The sequence below is a fragment of the Epargyreus clarus genome, unplaced genomic scaffold, assembly GCF_041222505.1.
Source record: "Epargyreus clarus isolate Ecla_fem2 unplaced genomic scaffold, WU_Ecla_fem_2.2 ptg000014l, whole genome shotgun sequence".
Taxonomy (NCBI): domain Eukaryota; kingdom Metazoa; phylum Arthropoda; class Insecta; order Lepidoptera; family Hesperiidae; genus Epargyreus; species Epargyreus clarus.
In genome coordinates this window covers 15,391,393-15,405,286 of record NW_027332222.1, presented here as the reverse complement: position 1 = coordinate 15,405,286, position 13,894 = coordinate 15,391,393, and the positions used below count along the sequence as shown (strand labels likewise).

The following is a 13,894-nucleotide window of genomic DNA, read 5'->3' as shown; positions in this document are numbered from 1 at the left end:
TAAGATACTTATGATAAAAAACGGACATCCAAAGATATTCCAAGCGAAAATTCTTTGAAGAACTTATACAAGCTGGTACCTACTTACATACGTTATGTATAGATTTCTATAGGCAATAAATCACAGCCTCAGGAAACCTTAATAAAGTGCAGAAAAACCTATACATTGATGCAACAAATGTTGCTTAGAGGATCGTTAGCGACAAAGCGATCTGATTCAGATATCGGGCTGAGGCGATTACTGTGCGCAATACAAACGAACACCTTATAAGGACAACTCTTGGCTCATTACGAGGCAGTTGTTTGAAGTGGTCACCGATACGTACCGGATCAGAAATCTCTATGCAGTCGCGATCAATAAATATTCAACTCGAGTATAATTTGATTCATCGGTATTCGGATTAGATTTAACTGTTTCGACGATTGCTGCTACTTACGGAGTAAGTAATGGAGTGAAACTCAACGACACTATTACGATAACTTATATCGATCATAAGGATTACATCTATCACACAGACGAAGAGATTGTTCCTTTCAATTCTGATATACTATTTACTAACCATTGTATTACATTTAAATAAAAAAGATGATCCAAAAAATGTTCGCTAAGCGATTTTCCTTAAGCAATTTCCATTTAAGATAATGAATGTGGATCAAACCCTGTAAACGGCTAAGGACACGGCGCACCGTTCTAAATGTGATAGCTCCATAATTTACATTTTAGTAAAGGGTACCGTTGTGCCAGTACTTGTTAACCGCTGTTCTGTTAATTTATGGCTGAACGCAACAAATCTACATTCTACACACATTGATTTAAGTGCACGTTTATTGACAAGCCATAAGCTTTAAATAATCGTGGTTTAGACAAACATGTGTAGCCTAATTGGGTGTGTCTGGATTTTGCAGTCATATTATACGGTTGAATAAATTTAAAGTTAAATAATTCAGAATTGCAATAAAGACTTGAAACTTATATTAATGACTTGACTTATTTTATTTCCTAAGCAAAAATGTTTTTTAAACCATTCGAATTTACAAATCGAATTTATCGTCATCAGTATCCTAAAAGATACATACATAAAACCGATGCACAGAAGTGGTCATATTAATTTGACTTCCCAAAATAAATATAAAAGATGTAGATTATAGCATTTGTATGCGCATTAGAAATTAATTTCCCTGAGAGCATCTGCCGCGCTGATCCACGCAAAAGTGAAGGCCGACGAATAATTTGGCGATGCGACTCTGAATCCGTTGCTATGGGCCTGAAGTGACTTTATAGTAAGTAAAAAACGGACATTTATTATTTTTTTAACGATAAACAAATTCTAAACATAATTTGTGTTCTTCAATTTTAATACATTAATTTTATGATCTTGACCTTAGGGTATCGGTAATACATATTTTTAGTTAATTATAGCAATTTCATCTTATATTACATTTAACATACTTTGGAAATAAACTCCATAGAAATAAAAATGATTTCTTCATATTTTTCTGTATTAAGTACCATGAACTTAGCAGCTTGACCTTTGATGATTCAGTCATCTAATATGCGAAAAGGTGCACCGAATTAAATATGGATCGTGCCAAAAAATAGCCTGCAGGCGTTCAAGATACATCTGCACATATACAAATCATTCCACGCCCCAGGGCATAATGATGCATCTGCTAAAACTTGACAGTTTAATACAATAAAATTGTAACTCAGTTTCTTAAAGTAGTGTTTAAATTAAATATATTTACCATGATTCTGTAATGTGTGTGAAAAAGTAATTTGCTTAATAATAACATTTCAAAAGCTATTAATCTTCAATTGATGAGTTGCGGAATTAATAGACGTTGTCTAAATTTAGCTGAAATTGATGCCTCAATAAATTAAGGTTTATACTTAAATTTTAATATATACATACTATTAATAACGTTAATGCGATATTAAATCGACGATAATTACGCATATTAAGAAGATTCTATACAAAATTATAGTCATTTGAACTAAGTGGTTAAGCAGGGAAAAATATTGCTTTTTGCAGTAACATTAATCTTTTAATCATCAAGTCGCGAAACAATTAATAATGTTTAGAAAAGACATAAGTCAATTTACAACTCAAAATTTTATGCTGTCTAGATAATAATAATACTCATTGCACTTAATAAATAGTACCGAAACTGATCATAACGTAAAACATTAAACCACGACAAATCCAATGCACAATTAAGAAAACTGCAATTTATTTTGATAGAAGACATTCAGTAATTCATTTTCACATTGTAGATGATAATGACATAGTGAATATAATACTGTGTGTGGTCTTAGATTACATAGATGAATTACGGACGTTAGCTACTAGCTAAGCAGTTCTGTTTATGCTAAATACCCATTCAGCCGCAACCGATGCAGTTATATTTGCATGGAGAAGTCTTCATAAGGCAAACTTTAATGTAAAAACCCATATAAATATGGACTATGAAGTAAAATATTATACATACGACGGTATTGTAAATCAAAAAGTTAAAAAAAAATTTGCTGCTTTAATAAGAATAGTAGTGACAAACTTAATTTATCAGTATCTAAAACTTTAGATAATACAATTATTTCTTACAAAATATTATGAATCAAGAACTATCGCCCGTTATTAATAATCAATCTATGCAATGTTCTGCCTACCAAAGATCTACATTTGACAATTACTTCATACTATAATTTGTCAAATTTCGATAATTGGTGGGCAAAATTTGAATAGACCATTAATAAAAGGCGTAAGTGACAGTCGAGGAAATTCTATCGATTACCCAATACAACAATCTCCGAAGCGGTGAAGAAGAAAGAGATAGCATAATCGTAGCTTAAACAGAGAATGTGTGAAACTGCCACTACAATATTTACCTTTACCCATGTGCTTCTAAGACTGAGAGCAAAGATAATATCGCGTTATTTATTGCGTTAAGTCGTGGTCCAATGCCTTGAGCTTTGGAATTATTTATTAGTACTGCATGTGAATTCTTCGTTGCTTAGGCTTTTGATAACGGTTGCTTTATCCGTTATTCTATTGATATATGGCATAAAATATTTCGTTTCTTACTGATCTTATCATTATTAGATACTATTGTGTGACAAAAAAGAATAAACAGTCTCCGATTTGAAATAGCAAATATAAATATTCAAAACGTCTATTTACATTAATGAATGGTAATATTAAACCAGAAATCACATAGTAATGGCACGTAAACGGAACATAATAAATGATGAATCGTCCCGGAACCATGCGCTCACGTATGGCCGCTGCATGCGCAGGCGCAGGCCATTGTTTCAAATTCGCCCAAAGAAACCGGTCGGAAGATAATGGCACCGAAACCGCCACGCATGCCTGCGGAAACTAAGAGAAATTCCAGTCAGCCCTTTTGCGGCGATTTGGGGAACGGAGAACAAACAAAAAATTATAGACACTGCCTAATTTATGAGCTCGGACCGAAAATATTTCTCCATCGATAGGTTCTAAATCAGCATACTGAGCTGAATGACGCAAACGAGATTCGCCTGTACTCACCTAATTCGAACAAAATTTACGGCCATTACGATCTCAGTTGGTGGTATTCCTAAATAAATGTTTTGATTGTTAGCAGTGGACACTGATTTAATGTCAGCGTTAGCAATTTGGAACGAGATGTATTTCTCCAACGCACTTATAATACCCGTTGAAAAAGGTGCTTCGTAAAAAGGCTTAATCTTTTTTGGTGTGACTACCGACACGTAAATCGTCGGGGACCTGTCTTGTCTTGCGGTCGAATACCCTACGACGGATTGTGTGACGTATGTTTATGGTAATTCAGACCATTATAGTAAATCGGGGAGTAATCAATTTTACTTCATACCGGATTGGAACACGAGATAGCAGCGTTTATCGTCCATTTTATAATTCCGCATCCTTCAGCACAATATTTCTTATTAAGATAACATGTCTTGCCATATAACCCCGGGCGAACACAAACACATACCTACCGCTTCAGCAATTCGTTTACTTCGTCACGTAGCAGCAGAAACGTTAAGTACCGCGCTCAAAGTAAACACAATTGCGAGGCGAAAAGAAATACCGTTTTTTTGTTCCCATCACTAACAAGACCATCATAATGCTCCCGAGGAACGCTGATTACCGCCGCATACTGCATTTCGTTGCACTTTAGATAAATAAACCCTAACCAACCGGTCGCATGGCTCGTAGAGAAAAATTATGCCTTAATGACAAAAAAATAACGCGGCCTCCTACGATACAAAGTCTTTATGCACGCGATATTCATACAGATGTAATCACTGTCCAAGATCTGTCTATCAAAGGCCCTCAGAAGAATGGCGGCTAAAAAGGCCAGGGTACAATAATGATCGCATTGAAAGAGGCTTTTATCGCGCATCGGTTTTGTTTTATCTGTTGTGGGCCGGCACAATGATGGAGATGTGATCGTAGAATAAGCTATTCTGATGTTCAAAACCACTGGTCGTCTCGAGTTCTTTTGCTTTGAATGCAATCCTGGCACCGTCCTTATAGGGATTTAACGCTGCTTAATAAGAGAGCCACTGAGACATCTGTAACATTACTGAGAGAAAACTGAGCCTACAGTCCAACAGTGCAACAATTCCTAGATAAATACTTGAGTTTATGTAGAAATAGTACGAGATGACTGACGAAATCAGTTTTTCTAAGCTTTTAAATTAAGATTTAATCTGTGCTATACGACACAGTTGGTAATAACACGAGAACAGTTCCCAAAAGCGTCATTTCATTTCTCACGCTCAATGCCGAGTCATCTTTAAACGAATTTGAGGAAGTGAATGCTATTATGTTCTTAAAACCAAGTCAAACAAACCAAGAAGTGAGTTTTTTCATTACATTCTCCATCGACGGCGTAACGAGGTGGCGATACGAAAGGGTGCGATTAAACTAATGCATTTCTTACAACGTCAGCTCCTTTATTATAAACGCATTTACCTTTAATGTATCGGTATTACCTTACATAGAAAAATAGACGCTTTAGAAACTAGGATATACTAACGAAACGATACGAAAATAGATACGTTTAATTCATTGCCCTTTTGTTATAAAATTGAACCAACTAACGAGCATACAGTCCACCTGATGTTAATTGACATCTGTAACCAACTCCATAATTATAAAATAGGAGTTCTATCTAAATCGAATCACAGATGCGTTGCCACGCCTGACAATTAAGCTATCGCCTCTTATGTACCTGTAAATCTACATCCTTTTACCGAACTGCTTCACGCTTTCTTCATGAAATAGGTGTCGCGGTACCTGCCCGGTCTAACCGTACTGGCCCTACCAGCTTTCAGATTAACTAGAATCTATCGCCTGATTGTAAAAGCATGCAATAGTCCTATCTGTACACTTAAATTTTGTATACAGTCCACAAATTGTATTTCCATGTCAAGCGCGTAGCCGTCCAAAACGAGCATTGAAACCTAGTAAGTAAACGGTAACCAAAACAAAAGTTGCTCAACTGTCCTTGCTACACATTATGCGCTTCTACCGTTTCGCAACCATCGTGTGAAGTTAGCCAGTAAACGCTTCCACATTTGTTTTATTGGCCACATTTTGCAGTTACACGCCTTACGGTCATCTATTATGTTTCGTAATAGGGTATCATAAAACCCGACTACGGTTACGTGGACGAAACCGTGTTGAAAGCTGTGCGTTACATTTGAATTTATATGTTCTAAATGTGACAAGTCTGGAGATTGGAGTATCGATGGTTTATTGCTCCTAATGTCTGCAATAAACAAGACTATTTATAAAGGCAAACATTTACGTAAGATGATTGCTTTTAGATTAGTCTGTTCCGTTGGTTGACATAGACCCTGCAGCGATGAGGCGGATGATCTCAATAGATTGGGTAATGCAAAGTGTATCTTATTTGATAGTGAATAAGATGAGTTCCTAAAGGTTTGTGAATGTCGTCCGTTAAACAAAACAAGCTTTGCTTCGTCAAGCCGTGACAAATCTTCAATGTTTTTGTCGCTAGCAATCATAGGTTGCATGTTTCAGATTTTAACGTGAATGCAAGTTTAACATTTTGAATTAGAATTGGTTTCTGGAATTACGTCGCTGATACATTTTTAAGACTACTGGGCAAAGATCTTCAAAATTGACAAGAAATTATGAAAACTACACTGCCCTCAGAAGGACCAAATTTCGCCAAAATTTCATTTCGTTTCAAAAGTTTTGTACTGCTTCTATAAAACTTTCAGTTTGAGTTTAGTATAAAATAAATATATTTAAGATAACGCAATACATAACATGTTGTGTAACAGTAAATAAAAGTTAGACTAATGGTCAATACATTTCTCTTAATATTACTGAATCAGTCTCAATAAATTTTGTGCGAGTGGATACTCTAATACCGTCGGTAATATTAGCATGGACACCCTACAATCCCATTTAAACTTACATAACCCGCAGCGTTTGTCAAATGTTTTGACATTTACCAAAACAGTATTTGAATAAGCACCAACCACCAAGTGACTGTGAAGTTGAAGCATGGTTTACATTTACATGGAGTATCATGTCTACCATCCGTTGCACGCAACCAACATATTAATATACGTCATAGCACAATGAACAGGTTACGTCATAAACAAATAACGTTTTCGTGAGCGACGGGTCGCGGGTTCAATCCCGCGCTTAATTCTCGGAAGGAGACAGTTTTGGTATAATCTGCTCTTGAATTGCTGTTTGTCGTTTTCTTGCTGGCGGGAATTTATTGTTTAGTTTAAAGAGTGAATTAGATTTTGTATATTTTAATTTATAATTTATAGTAATAATAATATTTATTTAGTGACGAATAATGGGTATAAAACAATAAAACTACTGTTAACTAATTTTGTTTTAGCTACTTTCACACTAGATTTTTCCTACATATTTTTAGCTGTATGCTGTTAAAGTTGATTCTATTTTCTGATTTTATATAGCCACAGCTACTTCCTATGAGCTGCGCATAGGGCTACCTTGACGATATTCTCCAAGTAGAGAAAAGTAAAGAAATATTGCAAGTAAAATTAAACAACTTATCAACTTACAAGTTGAACCATAAACAACATCTAAGATCCTTTGATCATCAAACAGGAAAGTTCTATTTGAAGAGAAAGCACCGATAACTCAATAAAGACCCTACGATATCAATTTGGACCCTAAATGCACAACCTTAAGGTTATCATTCACTATTGAACGAATGAAGTTCTAATCACAGAACCAACAACTGAATGAGTTCATTCCGTCGCTGCCATAAAGTATAGAGCAGTGGTTCTTAAACTTTTGCAGTAAAGAGCAGTGATAGTCTAGTTGAAATGCGGCCTATCCGGGGGTCCGAGATTCATACCCTAGGCACGTATGATTTTTCAAAGTTATGGGGGTATTGTAAATTAACAAAAGCTAGTTAACGGTGAAGGTGACATCATATCTGAGAGATCTTACAAAAAATCTCAAAGGTAAATGTGAAGTCTACTCGCAAGCAAAATCAAACACATTTATATTTATGGCAAAGCAAAACTACTATAAACAAATAATAAATAAAGAATAATATTTTTGTAACTCATCACTCTTATTATTTTTGTTTATTTAGTTTATTGATTTTTAATAAATATTATAATGGTTTCGCGGACCACATGCATTCAGGTGACACCAGTCGTCCGAGGGCCACCGGTTGAGAACCACTGGCATAGAGCAACAATGGCGGGCCGTTATCATAAACCAAATCGAGGAAGCAACAATCGCACAGATAAATAAACATGTAGGATTTATGGATGGGGTTGCCATGTGTCGCAATAGTACGGGACATTTTTTTTTAAACACAACCTTATGTTCGTCAAAAATCCTAATATAGTATATATTTTTGATTGAATTAGTATACTTTATTTGGCATGAATTTTATCTGATACTAGCTGACCCGGCAAACATTGTGTTGCTATATAAATAAAAAAATGGTAATAAGGGTGGTAATAAGGGTGAACAACCTTCATCACTTCCCTAAGTGTACGTTGTAGTGTCCAGGCCCTAAGTGTAAATGTAAGTTGTACCCCTGGTATGAAAAATAGTAGCCGATTCTCAGACCTACTGAATATGCATATAAAATTTGGTGAAATTCGGTAAACCCGTTTCGGACGAGTACGGTAACTAACATTGTGACACGAGAATTGTATATATAAGATAATGGTCATTGTCACCTATTTCTGTAATCAACTACACAGGAGGTTCTACCTGAAGCCGACAGATGCGTTGTCATACCTGAGGATTGAGATGCCTCATATTATGTAGGTCAGTCGATATGCACAGCAATCCACACGCTTCCACTGAAACGCAAAAACTATTTCACGGTAGAAATAGGTGTAATAGATTAAATAGTTGTTATTATTATTCTTTACATAATACTAGCTTATGCCCGTGACTTGGTCTGGGTGGTAGACAATATCTCGCACTGCAGTGATCAATTATTATTCCTGTTTAAGAAACGAAATAAAATAAAATTTCAACCTTTTTTCTTCATTGTTTTACTACTGTAAATTATGTAATTCATACTTTTCTTTTAACACCGTCGATCAACGATTAGACAATTTTAATGATATTTCACAAAGGGTCGTAATATAATTGACTAAACTTTTACTCTCATTAAAAATTTCCGCAACTGTACAAAAGATGGCGCCACATTTATCTATTGCTACATTATAACAAAACCAATGATCCCTAACTAATTCAGTCTATTTAATCTCCTACCTTGTCAGACATCTGTACGTCGAGAGCCACGTGTGGGGAGGATAATTATTATTTTTATAAAGCAACCCCTCCATCCACCCTTAATAAAGTTGATTGTACTTTTATCGGGCGATTAGCTGTTTGGGATAACGCAAAGGGCGTGCAATGCACTTGGCGTTATGTTAATTTGTGTAGTAAATTTTGTTGTTAAATTAATTACGAATGGGCTTGTACACAGTTTTTTTTTTATAATATAGTAGTAGCAGACGAGCATGCAGTCCACCTGATGGTAAGTGGCTACTGCCGCCCATGGACATCTGTAATCAACCCCAGATAGGATTAGATATTCCTACATAAGGTCGGCCACAGATGCGCCGCTACCCCTGAGGATTAAGCTGGGACGCCTCGGAAAAGTCTGTCTCCCTTACCACACCCGGAACAACCGGAACACCGGTTTTCAAACCGGAACACTGCTGTTATTAGGAAGAAATAGGTGTGGGGGTGGTGCCGCCGGAGTCGAACCACAAAGGGTTCTACCATCTCCATATATTCAGTTATAAAGTATTTCAAGTTAGTCCTTAAGTACATATTCAAAGGTGATCAATTTCGGTATGATTTTCAATCTAAATATATTTAACTCAAAGTTGACTGACTGACATAGTGATCTATCAACGCACAGCCCAAACCACTGGACGGATCGGGCTGAAATTTGGCATGCAGGTAGATGTTGTGACGTAGGCATCCGCTAAGAAAGGATTTTGATCAATTCTACCCCCAAGGGGATAAAATAGGGGATGAAAGTTTGTATAAATCTTCTTAGTTAATAATATTACTTTGTAACGCGAGCGAAGCGGCGGGCAAAAGCTCGTTTTTAATAAGATTGCAATAGGTCGCATCTTGCAGTCCTATGGTTAGTGGTCACTGCCGCCCATGAACTGTCAGCCATATAGAACAAGTTCTACCTAAAGTCAATCAAATCAAAACGAACAATGAAAGTAAGTAATTATTATCACAGTACCTTTCTAAAAACATAACTTCTATACTGTATCTTAGTTTGTTATTTGAAAATGCAACCCACCCAGCCAGACACTAAGATGACGTCAGCAGAATGTAGGCCACCACCCACCTCCATTAGCAACTTTGTACCACCTAGATTGTCTGGAGATTATGTGATCTGTGATAGTGTAATAAGTATCTGTGCTAGCCATCTCTAATGGCTATTTAGTAGACATTTTAATTTAATCGAAGTACTAAAAGAGCAGTTGTCGGTTGCCACCCATGCTTGAATTGTTTCTTCTGAACACTTATAAATATCTCGAATAAATCTGATTTAGGGTGTGGCCCTTAAAATCAGAACACAGTACTTAACATTTTTCTTATAAATCAGACATAGGTGTGGCAGTGGTGCCATACTCAACCACCGTAATTAAAGATCGCATTTGGAAGTAATATTAAGTTAGTTATAATAAAGCAATCAACCCATCAACAGAACCCTTTATGGTTCGACTCCGGCGGCACCACCGCCACACCTATTTCTGCCTCATAACAGCATGGTTTGGTAAGGGAGAAAGACTTTTCCGAGGCGTACCACCTTAGTCCTCAGGGGTAGCAGCGCTTCTGTGGCCGACTTCAGGTAAGAATATCCAATCCTATCTGGGATTGATTACAGATGTCTATGGGCGGCAGTAGCCACTTACCATCAGGTGGACTGCATGCTCGGCTGCTACTCCTATATTATAAAAAAAAAATACATATGCATACAGTCAAAATCATTACCCTCCAAAGTCGGATAAAAAGTTGCAATATGTCCCAAAAGTTGCATCGATAACCGCTCTTGCAAATAAACTTAAAAAATATTTATTTATCGCAATATCAGTCCTCACAAGTAAATCTCATTAACAACAATAAACCGAAAATGTTTTTTTTCCATACAATTAGGGTCTCTTCAGCGAAGGGTTGCTTACATCTGTCCGCATTCAAAAAACCCGTATCAATAAGTGCCATTGTTGCGTGCATTGAACCACTTATTTCAATATCTACTTCATGCATACACAAAATTATTGCAAGCGATTTTGGGTCTGCAGAACAAGGTTTAGAGTATGTTTGAGTAGAAATGTACCATGGGTGTTCATAATATATAACATGTGGGTATCATAACGGTTTTTATTATTCGATGTGTGGATATATCGATTAATCAACCGTGTTTTACGATATTTGTTAAATATCGCACGAAATCTTAGTACATTTTCACATAATTAATCTGACATGCTTAATGTTTTGAGTAATAAACGAGAGATAAGTAAAATATGTCTTGATGAAGACCAAATTAATCTAAGTAAATAGCTATCACTAGTTGAATACTGGTTATCGAGCGTTCAAGTGGACTTCTGAAGTAGATTAATAGTCTCTGCACCTTACCTGCTGTATTCTACTTAAATTTTATTTTAAACCGGAATATGAATTATAAATCTTGTCAAATGTAATTTATTAACCTTATATTTCTTTGTCGAACTGACCGTATTGTCATTTCAATTACATGTAGAACTAAGCAAAAAATATTAGAACACTACAAATTTTCCACAAATAAAGTGGTAATCTGCACCTTCACCAACATTATTAAAAGAAAGGCGTTGCGACCTCTGAAGACTACATCGAAATATCTATAATGAGTGTCTCTGCTTTATGTCGATCAAACTAGAATATAACAGAACTTAACAATGCTGTTATAGCAAACTAAAAGGATAAAAGTAAAAGAATAATAATAGTAAATAGTAGTAAAGTAGTCGTGTAATTTAAAGTAGATAATAATATTTAAGTAGTAATAGTTAGCGCTAACAATAATAACCCTTTACACCCGAGATGATATGAGCGTGAGTTTCACTTTAAAAAAATTCCCACGTGATAGCTTCTTATTTTTCGAAACGCAACCGATGCCGATCGATCGTGAGGAGAGTATCGCACGTGTTACCGGCTAAGTGAGCGGGGTACAGGCGGTTAGTTGTGCTAGGGACTCGTCCAAAGATGGCAGATTTTTTTGACCCGCGCACTGTCACAGGTATATAATTATTTTTGGTATTAAATGGTAAGTATCTATTATTAATTATTGCTAATTTAAAAGCTAAAAGAACACTAAATACGTGGACTTTAGTAGTTTATTCGATTAACTTGCAATTTAGATACAATAAGGTTGCAAATCTCAACTGTTACGATCGTGTGCCTACGGTTGTTGGTGCAGAATAACGTTTGATGAAAATGCTTTTATTGCTATTACCAGTTATGTGTAAGTTTCGTCAATAACAATTTTGTTTGTTTCAATTTTAGGGGTACATTTAAATGACGATCAGATTTTGCAAGTGCGGGGTGAGGAGAAATATATCGGACATTGAAGATCTTCATGAAAGTGAAGAGCTTCAACCAAATAGATTAGAAGAGTTTTAATTTGAAGAATTGTGCCCTGAAACAGATCCAGAAGCACATGCAGACCCTCAAATAGAAACTAACCTAGAATTGGATCTGGAACTTGAGCCTGAACCTCAACCATCTACTTCAAAATCATCCCTAGAAATTTCTCGCCGCCGAGCATCTTCACGTCCAACACATCGAAAAATAGCTTGGAAAAGAATACGTTTTCTGTCTGGAAAAGGTCTATACATCCCTACCAACATCTCCAGTAAAGTTTACAAAAAAATATTTTTATTAATATTTTAATTGTGAGGCTCTTGATATGTAACCAGATAAACACATTTATATTATCTAAGAAGAACCGGTCGAAAACTTAATTTAATTGCAATAGATATGGCTAAAGTTTTCTCTTTCTGCATTATCATTGGATGTATTCCCTAGCCAAGAATACCTACGCCTTGGAGACCTGGATTGGAGACGGAGGCAATAACGGAAGAAAGAAGAATGTTGATTTTCATAGAATTACGTAGTTTAGGTTTCATTGCCAAGACAGATTTTTTATAAAGACTAATAAAAATAAAGACAGTGATGTTAAATATCTCCAAATTGTTTTAATTTTGTAATATTTTTTGATAAAAAACTAATTTTTTTTGCAATTTTCACGATCGTGAGTGTGACAGTTCCCACCGGAGACTCACGATCGTGCGGGTCGATTTCTGGATTAAGTATAAACTGTGGATTTTTTTTCCTATTTTTTGTGGATCCCTTAAGCTATATAAAAAGCCGTAATAAACGTTTTGAATCGGAAATTGCGAAAAAAAATCTTCGGGTGTAAAGGGATAAAATGTACTCACTTGCAGAAGTACTCTCCTCGGGGCGTCGACAAGCAAGTGCCGCCGTTCTTGCACGGGGACGGCGAACACGACACGAAACCTGCAATACAAAATTATTGTTATAGAAAGATCTAGGTATAGACGAATTATTGTTAATTTTATTTCGCTCTGTCGCCCTTAAATACATTGCCAACTCTCTTCATTGATGCTAGTTATTAATATGCTTTGCAAACAGCGCCACAGTAAGTTTTCTTCCATGATTTTTTCTTATGCTTATAGTTTATGTATCCAAACCAAATGTGTGCTAATATCTAGCCAGATAATACGTACCCCTATTGAAAAAAAACTGGAAATTGGACAGCGGTTCTCAAATTATAAGCGCATTAACAAACTTGGTTTGACTGGATGTTTTTGTGAGTTTTTGGAAACTAAGATAGATAGAATATTGATGTAGAAGCTACGAACGCAGAAAACGTTAATCATTAATTAAGTACAGCCGATATAAGATCTATATAAAGAACTACTGAAATTAATTAAAGAAAAAATAGTAAATTATGTATCATCCCGGTTTAGAGGACGTGTATTAATTATCAGGCGTAATCAACACTATAATCACGACGTGGAAGCGATACGATCTCGATGTATCGATCACTCGCCATCAGAATCGAGACCACCCAAATGCAAATCGGACGGAAACAAGCCATATATATGGATGTTTGACTTGATGTTAAGAAAACATTGTGATAGATGCCACCTTAAGACAATGAATATCGGTATATCTCATTGTGATGAGAAAAACAAAGTAAAATATCTTGCAATAACAAATATAATTGTCACTATAACCTATCTAAATTTAAGACCATGGGTTTAGAGAGAAAGCTCTCAAAAGACAATTAAGGCCTTC

General features: G+C 35.8%; 2 protein-coding genes across 3 annotated transcripts in view; one reads left to right on the top strand and one right to left on the bottom strand.

Moving 5' to 3' along the window:
* N (neurogenic locus Notch protein) overlaps window positions 1-13,894 on the bottom strand; it is a 144,167-nt gene that overhangs the window by 85,069 nt on the left and 45,204 nt on the right. For both annotated transcript variants that reach the window (XM_073079177.1, XM_073079178.1), the window contains exon 2: window positions 13,012-13,090. In XM_073079177.1, the coding sequence (XP_072935278.1) occupies window positions 13,012-13,090 (79 nt within the window). The remainder of the gene's footprint in view (window positions 1-13,011; window positions 13,091-13,894) is intronic.
* The window catches only part of LOC140746984 (uncharacterized), a 181,928-nt gene that overhangs the window by 130,486 nt on the left and 37,548 nt on the right, over window positions 1-13,894 (top strand). The gene's annotated exons all lie outside the window — the stretch shown is intronic.